The sequence below is a fragment of the Eretmochelys imbricata genome, chromosome 22 (genome assembly GCF_965152235.1).
Source record: "Eretmochelys imbricata isolate rEreImb1 chromosome 22, rEreImb1.hap1, whole genome shotgun sequence".
Taxonomy (NCBI): Eukaryota; Metazoa; Chordata; order Testudines; family Cheloniidae; genus Eretmochelys; species Eretmochelys imbricata.
Window position 1 is genome coordinate 19,206,685 of NC_135593.1, and position 14,412 is coordinate 19,221,096.

Below are 14,412 nucleotides of genomic sequence, written 5' to 3' on the forward strand. Positions count from 1 at the left end.
GGACGGTCCACGGGCAGTAGTTTGCCCACCCCTGCTCTAGTTGGTGTTGTGCTCCCATGTGCTGGCTCTAACAGCATCCAGCTGGGCTGTGATACCCGTCAGGAACAAGCACAGCAGCCCTGGTGACACCCCCAACATCATGGCCAGGGCTTGGGATGGCCTATTACTCCAGCTTTATGCCATCTGGGGATCCTGCCAGCTGGAGGAATCCCAACAGCTAGAGCAACTTCACAGGCATGGCTGCAGCGGCACAGAGGGACGGTAGCAGGGGCCAGAATCTGGTCTATTTATTCTGGGTGCTCACCTTGGCAGGGAACAACCAGATGGGAGACGTGCTCGTGCTCTTGCCCACCCAGCTCCTCCAGGCTCAGCTCATTACTGCTGAGAGCAGACCGTGGGGCCAGACCGCTCGGCAGCCGCTCAAAGCTGGCTAAGAGGGTAGGAGGGAAGAAGTTGGCTTATGCATTACTCACAATGCTCCTCCTCAACTTATCCCCGCCGCTGAAGGTCACTGCCAGCATGGAAGCACACTCCTCAGCATAGAACGGCCTGTTCCCCTCGTCATCCACCGCACCTGCGGAAAAGCGAAGGAGAACACGTCAAGCTCCAGGGGCTGCTGCCTCTCTCACTACACGTCCCAGCTGCTCAGTTCCTAGGCAACTTCTCAGCCTTCCCCCTTGAGATGGTGGCTGGATTTTTCACTCCAAAAAAGTGACAGACTCTAGAACTCCGCACTTCCAGGAGAAACCAAGTCACATATCGAATTGCTGACACTCCTTGCGTTTCAACGCACACCGGCCTGTGCGGGAAAGTTTCACCGGTGAGCAGAAGGCCTGCTACAAAATGGCCCAGAATTAACTTCCACATAGTGTTATGCCCAAACAAGTCTTATCCTCTTTGTGACCCTGCCAAGGAAATTGAGACAAGCTTGGTCGTTCCACCCTTTGCCCGAGCCCTGATCAGTGGGGAAGTCCTACTCTGTGTAACGCTCCCTCTAGGGAGGCGGCTATCGGAGTCCAAACAGCTCACGGGCACCCACTGTTCAGGCCAGTTACCCCATGGCCACGTCACCCCTCCGGTTGCTCCCTTCCCTCCAGGGCAGGTTGGGGACCAGGAGGATATTGGGAGTTTGCAGATGAGCAATTGAGCTCAATAGTTAGTAGTACACTGGCTCTCACAGTGCCTGGACCATGGATCGCCAGCAATCCCCAGAAGGAAACCTGCTGGAAGCCAAGCGGGGGAATAGGACGTTGGGAAGGAGATGGGGCCAGGAGGGTATCCCTTATGATGCAGTTTGTAAGATGGAAAATCCAGAGGACTTTTGAATTTTGAGCAGTGCTCAGCAGTTTGAAGACGGGCTTATCCAAAGCAAGCCTCCAACCCTTCTGGGTTTCACCAGTCACTATCTGGCATGCACCTACACACACGATGGTCTAGTCTGAACAACTGGCAAATTCCTTCTCAGAAAGCACACAGAAAATATCAATTAAAGCAATTTGCTTACAAAACCAGAACTATCCCAAGATGGTCTTCGCTCAACACCTCAGTCTCCATGAAAGACAGCGTTACTACGGGATCTACTGAGGGGCAGCCTGGGCTCGCGGTGACATCACAGAACCAGCACCCGGAGAACAGGATTCTAATCCCAGTTCTGCAAGGGACTTCCTGGGATTTTAGACAAGTTACTTCCCCTCTCTGCGCCCTAGTTTATCCAGCTGTATAATGGGCAGAATAATACCCACAGCAAATTACCGTTCGTCAGGAGCTAAGTACCGGCATGGTAGACTACCACACAGCTATCTCCTGTGCACGCTGCCCGTCGTGCCTGGGTCTGGAACACAGGCCCGGGTGCATTCTGGAATCGTGAGACGGTGCTGCTGCATGGACACATACCTACAGCCGGCGGCCTACAGGGCTGGGGCTGCTGCCTGTACCCTCCCACAAAGCCAACCTGTTCCAGTGTCCGAACAGGGGCCCTACAGCAAACACATACCCTGCTTGGCCTCCAGGAAGAAGTTCCCAGAGACATTTACCATATTAAGCCTCATTTTATTCAGTGAAATACCAGCAGATGACGAGAAGCAGAGCTCTCAGCCTGCTATGTTGCTCAGCAAGTTTTCTATCCACAGCTACACGGGTCGAGTCTCATGAAGAAGCAACTCCTGCTCCCCCCCATCCTTAACACACCCGTTCCCTCCCCAGGATTCAGAAATATCTTGGATATTAAACTGAATGGAAAAACCCCTCTCATACATTGGGAGCAAGGGAGGGGAGGACTTGTTGCATTTCTCTGTATTATCATCGTCAACACAGGCAGCTACTTGGATGTCTTACTAATTAGCCCTTCACAACAATTAATCAGCCCCGACATCTATGAGAAGCAGGCAAGTTACTTCCACTTTATACCTGGGGAAAAAGCTGCAGTGAAGTGACTTGCCAGAGGCTGTACAGCAAGAACGGGCAGTTGTTCCTGGTACCTAGCCCCGTGTGCCATTCCTTAGACCGTGCTGCCTTCCTCCTCGCTAACTCACATGCAGGGCAAAGCTGAACTATTGCCTGCAGGGGAAAGTTTCAGTAATTCAGCAAAACTGAAAGCAGCAAAATCCTGCTATGCAAGGGAGGAAGGCAAGCGGGGAAGATACTGGTGACGTCTCATTAACTGTGCATTCTGCAGCGAGAGCACAGATTTTAATATGCATTTTCTCCCTGCTGGCCCTACAGTAGCTGCAGTAAATAGAAGCCATCAATCACAGAGTTACATTTCATTTGCGGAGCCCACATCACCTGCATACCTCCTGGGCCCCAGAGCTTACAGAGCCATCCGTTGTCATGGGCAGACAACGGGGGGGGGGGGGGGGGGTTAGGAGCTAAAACCCCACACAGCAGGGATGGTTAGGGCAGAGTCTCGGGGGGGGGTTAGGAGCTAAAACCCCACACAGCAGGGATGCTGCAGAAATGAAGGCTCATTGCAAGGGATAAAGCTACTTGTTCAAAATGAATGTGCAATAAACTGTTTATGGTGTCCCAGAAGCCCATAATCTTATAGCTTCTGTCATTCCCCCACCCCCACCATCCTGGTCCACCTCCCCAGGCGAATGGGTATTTAAATCTGGGAAAGAAGCATTGAGGAAGAGCTGCAATCAGACAGGACGGGATGTAATGGCTCTGGCAGACTCTCTCACACTTGAAGAAGCATTTCTCTTTCATCCAAGGATCTCAAAGTGCTTTTCACAGCGAGCCAGGCCTCAGACCGCCCCCTGCCACTCAGAAGTGCCCTGTCAGATGTGGAATTTCTAGGCAGCCTGGAGGGAGACCCTTGCATGATCAGAACTTGGGGATGCAGGGAATCTGGGAATTTCCAAATGGGATGCTGAGGGCAGGAGTTACCAGCTTCCTTCGGCGGTGGTACCGGTTTAGCAGGCTATGCCAGCCAGTGCCCATTGCCTACTGTTCAGCTCCTCGCATGCTAGTCTGTCACAGGGCTGGGTTGCTGTTGTCGTCATGAACCTGGGCTTTGGGGTAAACCCCTGAATCAGCCATTCTGGGGTCATGGCTCAGTGATCTCTATTAGAACAGCTGCTGTTTGGTAGGTTTCGATTGGTGCATGATGACTTTCAGTGCAAACAGCTCTGACAGAGACAGGGACATTACGTGGGTGATCTCTGGAAGGAATGGAGGAGAAACTAGACCCCAAAGTATTTTTTCATGGCTGGCAGCTCTACAGGGAAGAGCTTAATTCTACTTCCCATTTCACAGATTTTACCACCCCTCACTCAGCTTCTGCCCTAGAGAAGCCGGATTATATTTTTCCTTAAAAAAGAAAGAGTCGTCATTCTCGTCTTTACAACCTTTCTCTAGGACAAGGCACAAGTATTCCCTCCAAGCAGCAGCAAGAGCCTTTCACGCACACCTCTGTGCCAAGGCCCTAAAGTCGGTGCCCGCAGCCACACAGACTGCGGAGAGGACTCTGAGCTCAGCTCCCTGCTGGGGTCATACTGGAGAGCAGACCTGGCAACTCGCAGTGCTGCTCAGCAATCGCCAGCGCTCAGATGAGCGGGGCCGGGTTACAGGCACACGGCAGCTTACCTATAGTGACGGTGTAGATGGAGTTGGCGTAACCATCGTAGTTGCAATTGTCATTGTGCTGCCCTCCATTGCCGCTGGCCACGACAAAAATGCTTCCAAAGCCCCTGCGACCGGCAATCACCCCATGTTGCAAGGCAGCCTGGGGAAGAGAAGAGACATGTTACTGCTAAAGAGTGAGTTCCTGTTGTTCCCTTATCCAGGCTTACCGGCACAATTACAGCCAGAAACCATAAAATACCCAGCTCTGCACCCTGCCCTGCTGAAACGAGGTGCTTTTATAAAGCATTTCCACCAGCAAATGCTGGGTCAATTTCAGACTTGGCATAAGAGGATGAATCTCCATTGAAGCCAATGGAGTTGAACCTGCTTACACCAGGTCTGAACTCAGCTAACCAAGTTTACATCAAAGAGCTTTCAGACTCTGATGTGCATATTTCTCTGCTTTGACTATGTTGATCTGAATCGTGTTCTGCTTTCTTACATTCTCCCTGCAGGTTCAGCTGGAGAAGGTAATCTGTCTTAAACTCGTTATTTTGTAACATTGCTGGATTCCATTCGCAGCACCCATGTTCCAACCCAGAGGTGGCAGTCCTTCCAAAGGCACAGACAGTGACCCTAGCACCTAGTAAAGAGTTAATTGCATGGACCCCTCTGATGAGCAATTATGTTCTAAGAAAAGGAGGACTTGTGGCACCTTAGAGACTAACCAATTTATTTGAGCATAAGCTTTCGTGAGCTGCAGCTCACTTCATTGGATGCATTCAGTGTTTTCCACGAAAGCTTATGCTCAAATAAATTGGTTAGTCTCTAAGGTGCCACAAGTCCTCCTTTTCTTCTTGTGGATACAGACTAAAACGGCTGCTACTCTGCAACCTGTCATTATGTTCTAAGATACTGTGTCCTGACACTTAGAGCTGGAAACTGGGAGTCAATACCCTTTGGCTACAATTCCCAGCTTACTGTTTGACCAGAAGTCAGTCAAAACCACTCTGTGCCTCAGTTTACCCAACTAGGAAGCAAAGGTAATTCCTCCTGCCTCCCAGCAGCAGCATGAGGCTGCATCTATTATACACATTCTGAGATCCTGGGACAAACTGTGCTACAGAGGTGCGAAGTAGCTACTAGAGAGCCAGGTGCTTGTCTCAGCATTCTGGACGGCCTATGAATGCTGGGAAAGAATAAATGAACAGGTACAACTGGAATCCATTTGGAACCACAACGTGACAGAGATGTATGCTGTAAGGCATCTGTATCCACACCACCGAGCTGCAACACAACTGTTGTTCTGTGGTTACCGAGATGCAGCAACAGCATTGCAGGACGAACTCTGCAGAGAGCGCCATCTCATCCTGTGTTAGTTGAGAGCTAAACACGAGCCGTGCACTTGAATTTCTAGGCGCTCACTCCAAAGGAGGCATCATCTAGCTAAGCCCATCACTGTACGCTGTAGGCACCAAATACAATGTACAAGGTAGTAAAGGGTGAAGGCTGTTAGGGAATTGGGACAATGTTCTTCCATCCCTCTCTGGTTAGTGTGCATTTTATGGGCTGTTCTGCAGAAAGGGCTCTGGAAGGAACAAGTTCAATGGCCACCGGGCAGCCTCCCCTTTTTCAAGGGAACGCCTGGGCAAAGAGATGAGGTATGTGTCCATCCCGGTTTCCAGAGGCAGGGAGTTCCATAGCTCCACTCACAGCCTCGGCCTCCCAAGACCTTCCCCGAGGTGCGCTGCACACCTTCCCCAGAACAGCCGCAGGGCACTCTCAGGGATTCGCAGATGGGCTCTGATCCCAAAACCTCTGAAATCAATGGGAATATTTTCCCTGACTTTAATGTGCTTTGGATCAGGCCCATGGAGAGGCAGTCCCTGGGTCAGCCAGGCTCTTGCCCATCAAGTACTCTATGGATAAAAACTAGGGGCTTGATCCTGTAGCTCTTACTCACATTAGTAAGTCAGTGGGTGGCAGGCGCATGGATGGGGAGCTAGTGCACAGCATGGCTGTGATAAATGCTCACTTTTTAGCAAAAGCCAAGAGCATCAGTGTCTTAATGATGCATTAGGGCCGGAAATGGGCCAGGCCTTGATCTGCATCAGAGTCAGCAGCTTGGCTTCTGCCTGCATTTTTGGGGGGTGTTTCATTTGCTACTCAGTAACAGCGCAGGCTCTCCTGCTGCAGGGCCGAGCAGTGACTAAATATAGAGAAACCCTCAGCCCACAGCCACAATAACTTATAGTTGTTTGCAAGAAGTGAAGGGGCTGTTCATAGACCTGACAGAATGTCTTAACAAGCAGTGGAGCTGGATTACAGAGTCTGCCAGGGGCCAAATTACCTCTGCACTCCAGCAGCAGCCAGACCAGCCATTCTAGGGAGAGGGGAGGAAAGCCCAGCCAGCCCCCAGGTGGATTAATCCAAAAATCACTCCTTCCTTCTTTTCCTTTCCAGCCACCTCTTTCTCTCAGGCAGGGGCATCTTAAAAACCTTTACATGCCCCTTCCAGACTGACTCCCTCTGCCATTTATCCCACTCATCAGGGTCTGGATACTCTGCCTGAGTCCCTTATTCATTCTCAGGCTTTCTGAGGTTGCACTCCTTGGATTCTGAGCCCCTCACTGCTACAAAAGCTGTTAAGTATCAAAGGGGCTGAGAGTCTATGTGAGATGAACCTTTCCTTGGAACTTCAAGTCACCATCCCCTACAACCCCGGCTGTCACCCTTTCTGAGGTAACAACAGCTGTCCCTGTGGCACGGTGACCTGGGGTGCTGTGTGCTGCACGATGGGGTCGCACAAGAGCTTTCTGCACCACAGGGCAGTCCCTCCTGCTCTGGGCTTTAGGCAAACCGAGAATCACAGGCTCCAGCCTGGCAAGGCATTTCCCAGCAAGGTGGTCGCTCTGGAGCAGGCTCAGTTCTTTTATACCTTTCCTAGCTGGTGAGGGCCATCCACAGTTTTGCCATCATCATCCGGACCCCAGCTGTGAAGAGAGACACCATGAAAAGACACAGTCACCTTGGGACGCTGCTTTGAATTCAAGTTTTCATGCATGACTGCAGTGCTGGGAAAAGGTGCCCGACTGGCAGCCCTTTATCTGTCCACAGGACAGATGCAGCACAGACAGGTCAAGGAGCAGCTTCCCATATGCAGCCCTACCCTGTCCAGCACGGCCCACCTCTAGGGCAGGAAAGGAGCTCAGTCTCCATGGCCACCTTCTATCCAATCTGCCAACCAGTGGGCAGGCTAGTGCCGGTTATATGCAAAACCTGGACAGAGGCCCCCAAGCACCGGTCAGACAGGACCAGCTTTCAGCCATCTGGGAGCTGAGCATACGGCACTTTCCCATCCATCCGAGGGGGCCCCAGGCCGTCGGAACCTGCCCTCATGTTCACACCACGCTCCGGGTCTGATTCCAAGGGAGGGAAGGTTTGATTTTGGGTAAGGTTATTCTCCCCAGACACTCCAGCTCACAATGCACCTCCCACGCAGGGTGTCTCTGGGCTCCAGTTTCCCCTTTGTAAGCCTCACCCTCACACAAGGCTGGGTGTCACAGGGGGGCCGGTCTACACCTGTCTGGAAGCTGGCTGATTAAGAATAGGTCAAGCCGCCTTAACTGGGTTTACCCCACAGCTCTAACTGGTTTCACAGTCAGTTTAGTTGGAGCAATTTTAAAATCTCCCAGTGGACAGGCCCAGAGACGGACTCCCATCCAGGAGCACCGAGTACGGTGTACTTCAGCCTTCAACAGCACCGATATGTCTATTAGGAACAATAAAGTCATAGCCCCACCTCTGAAATATGATGGGCTGCAAACCTCCACCTGGCTCAACTGTGCAGGACTCCTGGCAAGGCAGGCTGGGGCAGGAGACGCTTGGAACGCTTGATTCCAAAAGATATGCAGGCCCAAGCCCATGTCCCCATGGCCAGCTCCTGCCTTCCTTCCAGACAGGCCCTTGCTGAGAACGCACAGACCCTGGCCCCCGCCACGGCGGCTGTGTCTGTGGTGTGGACTCTTCTGCCGCCAGGAGGAAACATACCACATGGCTTCATTAAAGCTCAGCCCCCGGGACACCAGGGCCAAGCCTCCCAGTGCAGCGCTAAGAGCCCCCTGGCGCTTTCCGCGGGGTCCCAGGTCCAAAGCCCAGGACAGGACTGGGAGGACAGAAGTGTGGGCTAGCACTCAGAGCAACGCACTGGAAGCCAGAGCGCCAGGATTCTGCCATTCAGTTCCCATCCTCCCAGCAGGGATAGCAATGCCAACCCATCTCATGGGAGGCTCCAGGGGCTTCACTGGGGCCTTCAAAGCCTTTTAATGAAAGGTGCCAGAGATCTGCAAAGTGCTCTTGCATCTCTCCGGGTATCCCCATCTCCTGAGCCAGACACCAGGAGAATCCCTCGCCTCCGGCCCCAAACAGCTGGTGCGTCCCCAGACCGGCCGTTCCTTCCAGCAGACATTATCCAACCGAGCAAAGGGAGCAACCTCTCTTGAGCATTTTAATCTCGTTTAAATGCGAGCACACAAAGGGGAAAGATGCTACGGGTTTTGATGCTCACGGCCGAGCTGCTCCTCAGAAGCGGAAGAGAGGGAAGGGAGCTGGTGTGGAGGGAGAGGGGCAGCAGCCCTGTAACACTCAGACAACCACCGCTCTGATTTTACCAGAACATCCCGGGAAGGTAGCCCAGCACCGGGCTCTGCACCACGCATGCTAAGGGTAGTTGTACCATATGTTTTGGCAGGACCTTAGCACGGAGCTCTGGGCTCACCTGCAGCTGTAGATGTCATTGATCTGATAGTGCTTGTTGAAAGCGATAGCCTCCATGCTATCTGTGAGGGGCCCATCCAGGACTCGGATGCCTGCACAACAAAGGACAATTAGCGTTACTGTAATGGATGTAGGGTGAACCAACTCCTCAGCAGGTTCCCAGCAGGGACATCTATGGGCCCAGCATCAGGCCAAACTGGTTCGTTTGTGCCAGGACCAAGGCCCCAGTAACCGGAGATGGATTCCCTGGACTCAGGCTAGAGCTTGAGTCAAGCCACACAGAGGCTCATTCTGGGCTAGTGAATGGAAAGCCCAACCCTCCCATTTACGAACTGTCAGAGCCCCTCACACCCGGGCAAGGAGAGGCAGATAAGGAGCCAGCCAGTGAAACACGAGGGGCTGCTGGAAGCAGTGTCAGGTCACTGGGGTGATTTGCACGTCTCTGCTCTAAACTTGGGAGCTGGAGTGGGAGGTTGGGGAAGGGAGGCAAAGGGATGAGAGAAGGGGAAAGGGTGGGTCAGAAGAGACAGAAGGCCAAAGTCTTGACCTCCTGGGGTATGTCCACACTGGAGCTGGGAGTAAGCTGTGGAGACAGACTCACACCAGCTCGTCTTACAAACTCAATCCGCACCTCCTCCCGCCCAGCTCAGGTGGCTAGCCCGAGCCTTCACCAGTGCTGTAACAGCAACACGGCTATCTTTCGCATGCTAGCGTGAGTCCCGCTGCCACAAGTCTGTCTACACAGGCTGGGAGGCTCGATCCCAGCTGCAGCACAGATGTGCCCTTGGGGTCCCCAAATAGCCCCTGGTGCTTTTCACTAGGACTGAGGCATCCTGGCCAAATTCCAATTCAGACAATTCTATTCTGCCTCCCCAGCCCCCCTACAGCCTCAGCTGGAGACAGTATTTTTTAAGTCACCTGTCCTAAATTGCTGTGCTGTCATAGTATCATAGAATATCAGGGTTGGAAGGGACCCCAGAAGGTCATCTAGTCCAACCCCCTGCTCGAAGCAGGACCAATTCCCAGTTAAATCATCCCAGCCAGGGCTTTGTCAAGCCTGACCTTAAAAACCTCTAAGGAAGGAGATTCTACCACCTCCCTAGGTAACGCATTCCAGTGTTTCACCACCCTCATAGTGAAAAAGTTTTTCCTAATATCCAATCTAAACCTCCCCCACTGCAACTTGAGACCATTACTCCTCGTTCTGTCATCTGCTACCATTGAGAACAGTCTAGAGCCATCCTCTTTGGAACCCCCTTTCAGGTAGTTGAAAGCAGCTATCAAATCCCCCCTCATTCTTCTCTTCTGCAGACTAAACAATCCCAGTTCCCTCAGCCTCTCCTCATAAGTCATGTGTTCTAGACCCCTAATCATTTTTGTTGCCCTTCGCTGGACTCTCTCCAATTTATCCACATCCTTCTTGTAGTGTGGGGCCCAAAACTGGACACAGTACTCCAGATGAGGCCTCACCAATGTCGAATAGAGGGGGACGATCACGTCCCTCGATCTGCTCGCTATGCCCCTACTTATACATCCCAAAATGCCATTGGCCTTCTTGGCAACAAGGGCACACTGCTGACTCATATCCAGCTTCTCATCCACTGTCACCCCTAGGTCCTTTTCCGCAGAACTGCTGCCTAGCCATTCGGTCCCTAGTCTGTAGCGGTGCATTGGGTTCTTCCGTCCTAAGTGCAGGACCCTGCACTTATCCTTATTGAACCTCATCAGATTTCTTTTGGCCCAATCCTCCAATTTGTCTAGGTCCTTCTGTATCCTATCCCTCCCCTCCAGCGTATCTACCACTCCTCCCAGTTTAGTATCAGCCGCAAATTTGCTGAGAGTGCAATCTACACCATCCTCCAGATCATTTATGAAGATATTGAACAAAACCGGCCCCAGGACAGACCCCTGGGGCACTCCACTTGACACCGGCTGCCAACGAGACATGGAGCCATTGATCACTACCCGTTGAGCCCGACAATCTAGCCAGCTTTCTACCCACCCTATAGTGCATTCATCCAGCCCATACTTCCTTAACTTGCTGACAAGAATACTGTGGGAGACCGTGTCAAAAGCTTTGCTAAAGTCAAGAAACAATACATCCACTGCTTTCCCTTCATCCACAGAACCAGTAATCTCATCATAAAAGGCGATTAGATTAGTCAGGCATGATCTTCCCTTGGTGAATCCATGCTGGCTGTTCCTGATCACTTTCCTCTCATGTAAGTGCTTCAGGATTGATTCTTTGAGGACCTGCTCCATGATTTTTCCAGGGACTGAGGTGAGGCTGACTGGCCTGTAGCTCCCAGGATCCTCCTTCTTCCCTTTTTTAAAGATTGGCACCACATTAGCCTTTTTCCAGTCATCCGGGACTTCCCCCGTTCGCCACGAGTTTTCAAAGATAATAGCCAATGGCTCTGCAATCACAGCCGCCAATTCCTTTAGCACTCTCGGATGCAACTCATCCGTCCCCATGGACTTGTGCACATCCAGCTTTTCTAAATAGTCCCTAACCACCTCTATCTCCACAGAGGGCTGGCCATCTCTTCCCCATTTTGTGATGCCCAGCGCAGCAGTCTGGGAGCTGACCTTGTTAGTGAAGACAGAGGCAAAAAAAGCATTGAGTACATTAGCTTTTTCCACATCCTCTGTCAATAGGTTGCCTCCCTCATTCAGTAAGGGGCCCACACTTTCCTTGGCTTTCTTCTTGTTGCCAACATACCTGAAGAAACCCTTCTTGTTACTCTTGACATCTCTTGCTAGCTGCAGCTCTAGGTGCGATTTGGCCCTCCTGATTTCATTCCTACATGCCCGAGCAATATTTTTATACTTTTCCCTGGTCATATGTCCAACCTTCCACTTCTTGTAAGCTTCTTTTTTATGTTTAAGATCCGCTAGGATTTCACCATTAAGCCAAGCTGGTCGCCTGCCATATTTACTATTCTTTTGACTCATCGGGATGGTTTGTCCCTGTAACCTCAACAGGGATTCCTTGAAATACAGCCAGCTCTCCTGGACTCCTTTCTCCTTCATATTAGTCCCCCAGGGGATCCTGGCCATCCGTTCCCTGAGGGAGTCGAAGTCTGGTTTCCTGAAGTCCAGGGTCCGTATCCTGCTGCTTACCTTTCTTCCCTGCGTCAGGATCCTGAACTCAACCAACTCATGGTCACTGCCTCCCAGATTCCCATCCACTTTTGCTTCCCCCACTAATTCTACCCGGTTTGTGAGCAGCAGGTCAAGAAAAGCGCCCCCCCTAGTTGGCTCCTCTAGCACTTGCGCCAGGAAATTGTCCCCTACGCTTTCCAAAAACTTCCTGGATTGTCTATGCACCGCAGTATTGCTCTCCCAGCAGATATCAGGAAAATTAAAGTCACCCATGAGAATCAGGGCATGCGATCTAGTAGCTTCCGTGAGCTGCCGGAAGAAAGCCTCATCTACCTCATCCCCCTGGTCCGGTGTTAAACAGCTGTGCACTGTTAAACAGCTGATGCGTTCCACCCCAGACCCAGCTGTAATGCAGCAGTGGGCGAAACAATCCCATTACGTATAGGTTGCTAAGTATTTAGGGATCCGTTATGGCAGAAGCAGATATGTATCTGCTCAATATATTATTAATTAGAAAGGCTTCGAAGTTGCAGAACTACCAGATTTCTGTGATCGAGACACTGAGTATTTGACAGTACAGTAACCCCGCCTCCAGAGGCTAGATTATAAACAAATGAAAGCTTAAACGGGACTCATGTTTTCAGGGAACCAAAGAGTCGATAGTCAAACGGTTTTGCATCATAGTTTAGGTGAGCAAACAATGTTACAAATGGAAACCATGCATACGCCTGAGTTAAAATTTCTACCACAGAGGAAACACCCACCAGTTTCCGCTTCAGGCCGGTGCAGCACAAGTGCCTTGTTTACCGTCACAGTGGAACAGTCCCTGCCCCAGTGCCAAAGAAGTCGAATGAAGGCAGCACTGGCCCTGCACCACTCCCAGCTGTCTGAGATCGGCCGGCTTGCGCCAAGCCATGTGTGGTCTCAGGACTGCAAGTGAAGGCCTGGCAGAGGGAGACATCCTCTGTCCCGCCCCTTAGCCAGAGGCTGCTCTGCCTGGTTCCTGCATTGCTTGAGCTGTACCCAATTCACAGACTCAGGGGCAGGTTCAGATTATGGTTTGATCGCTCTTATCAAGCACAGATTCTTCACTCAGTTTATTCCTCAGGAATTTGTTCAGAGTGCAGCTGGCTTTCCCCTCTTCCTCCCCTCCAACCCATGGTCATTGATGGTAACACTGTGTATCGTTCAATTTACTATGCCCTTGAGTGAGAGAACAAAATCTGGCTGCTGGCACCCAATTTAATTACTATAGTGACATTCTGCACATCTATAGCACCTTCCATCCACAGATCGACCTCAACGCATGGGAGGGACATTCATTTATGCTCTCACCTCCTCTGCAAGGGACAGAGCTTCATTTCTCCAGTGGGGAAACTGAGGCACGGAGAAAAGATGTGTCTTGCCTGAGGTCACCCTGGCAGAGTTGGGATTAGATCCGCCCTATGCCCAGCCCCATGGTTTAAACCACAAGCCCATCCTTCCTGTTGCACTCTGCTAAATAAACTCCACTTTCCAATGGCAATAACCAAAATCTCCAAGCCAGGGAGGAGCCGGGCAGGTACACACTACAGAGGGGTCATACAGCAGTGCACACTTACTGAGGGGCTGTGCAGGAAAAGCCAAGGGCAGGGGGAACTGCTCCAAGAAACAGAACAAATTAACCGGGCAGGAGCACGACTGCATTTTAGTCTCCTCTTTCGGTTCCATTTTACGTGCGCAGTGTACGGTCTCCGTGGCTGTACCCCGCACCGCAAGAGTGCTGGCTAGTGCTAACCTACTGCAGCTCATGGGACATTCGGGTTCATTCTAAGGAGAACAGCACCATCTGCTGGACAGAGTGAAAACACAGGACTGTTAAGTTCCTAGGCATCCACTGGGTGTGTGTGTGCAGCAATAAAACACCTGAGGCTGTCCCATACCAGCTGACTTGGGCTCACGGCTTGGACTGCAGGGCTATAAAACTTCAGCGGAGAGCCCGGGCTCTGGGACCCTCCCCCGTTGCGGGTCTAAATCCTCTCCCTGAAATCAACGGGCGTCAAGGTGGTTTCAGTACCTACTAAAACCAAAGGGTAAAGTCAACAGGAACCGTTTCCCTGGTTTTGCACAGAACAGAGTGCAGCCACGTCTGTGCACATCATGTCTGCGAAGACGAAGGGCTAGGTGAACAACAAGGTCTGCAGGGGATGGGACACCGCTTCACTCCACTGGAATCACAAGGTATGGAAAGGATTCTGGGAACCAAACTGCTTGGCACCAGAGTGCATGTTTATCCAAGACTCATTTCAGTCGAAGCAGGAAGCTTTTGGCTCAGTTTGTGAATGGAAAGCACCGATGGCCAGTGCAAGATCCACCAGCCAGCCTCTCGCATGTGGAGTGGGGAGTCTCACGCTATGGAGACACTAGGGCCCAGCCACTTTCAGAGCTGAATAGAAACCAGACTTTCTCCAAACCACAGGACGTGTC

At 51.6% G+C, this 14,412-nt stretch overlaps 1 protein-coding gene across 1 annotated transcript in view; it reads right to left on the reverse strand.

Annotated features, from left to right (window-relative positions):
* Nucleotides 1–14,412, reverse strand: part of PCSK7 (proprotein convertase subtilisin/kexin type 7) — a 57,198-nt gene that overhangs the window by 34,137 nt on the left and 8,649 nt on the right. Inside the window, exons 5-8 of the mRNA XM_077839762.1 lie at nucleotides 8,843–8,933; nucleotides 7,004–7,058; nucleotides 4,087–4,225; nucleotides 474–574 (exon numbers count right to left, since the gene is read on the reverse strand). Coding sequence (XP_077695888.1) covers nucleotides 474–574; nucleotides 4,087–4,225; nucleotides 7,004–7,058; nucleotides 8,843–8,933 — 386 coding nt within the window. The remainder of the gene's footprint in view (nucleotides 1–473; nucleotides 575–4,086; nucleotides 4,226–7,003; nucleotides 7,059–8,842; nucleotides 8,934–14,412) is intronic.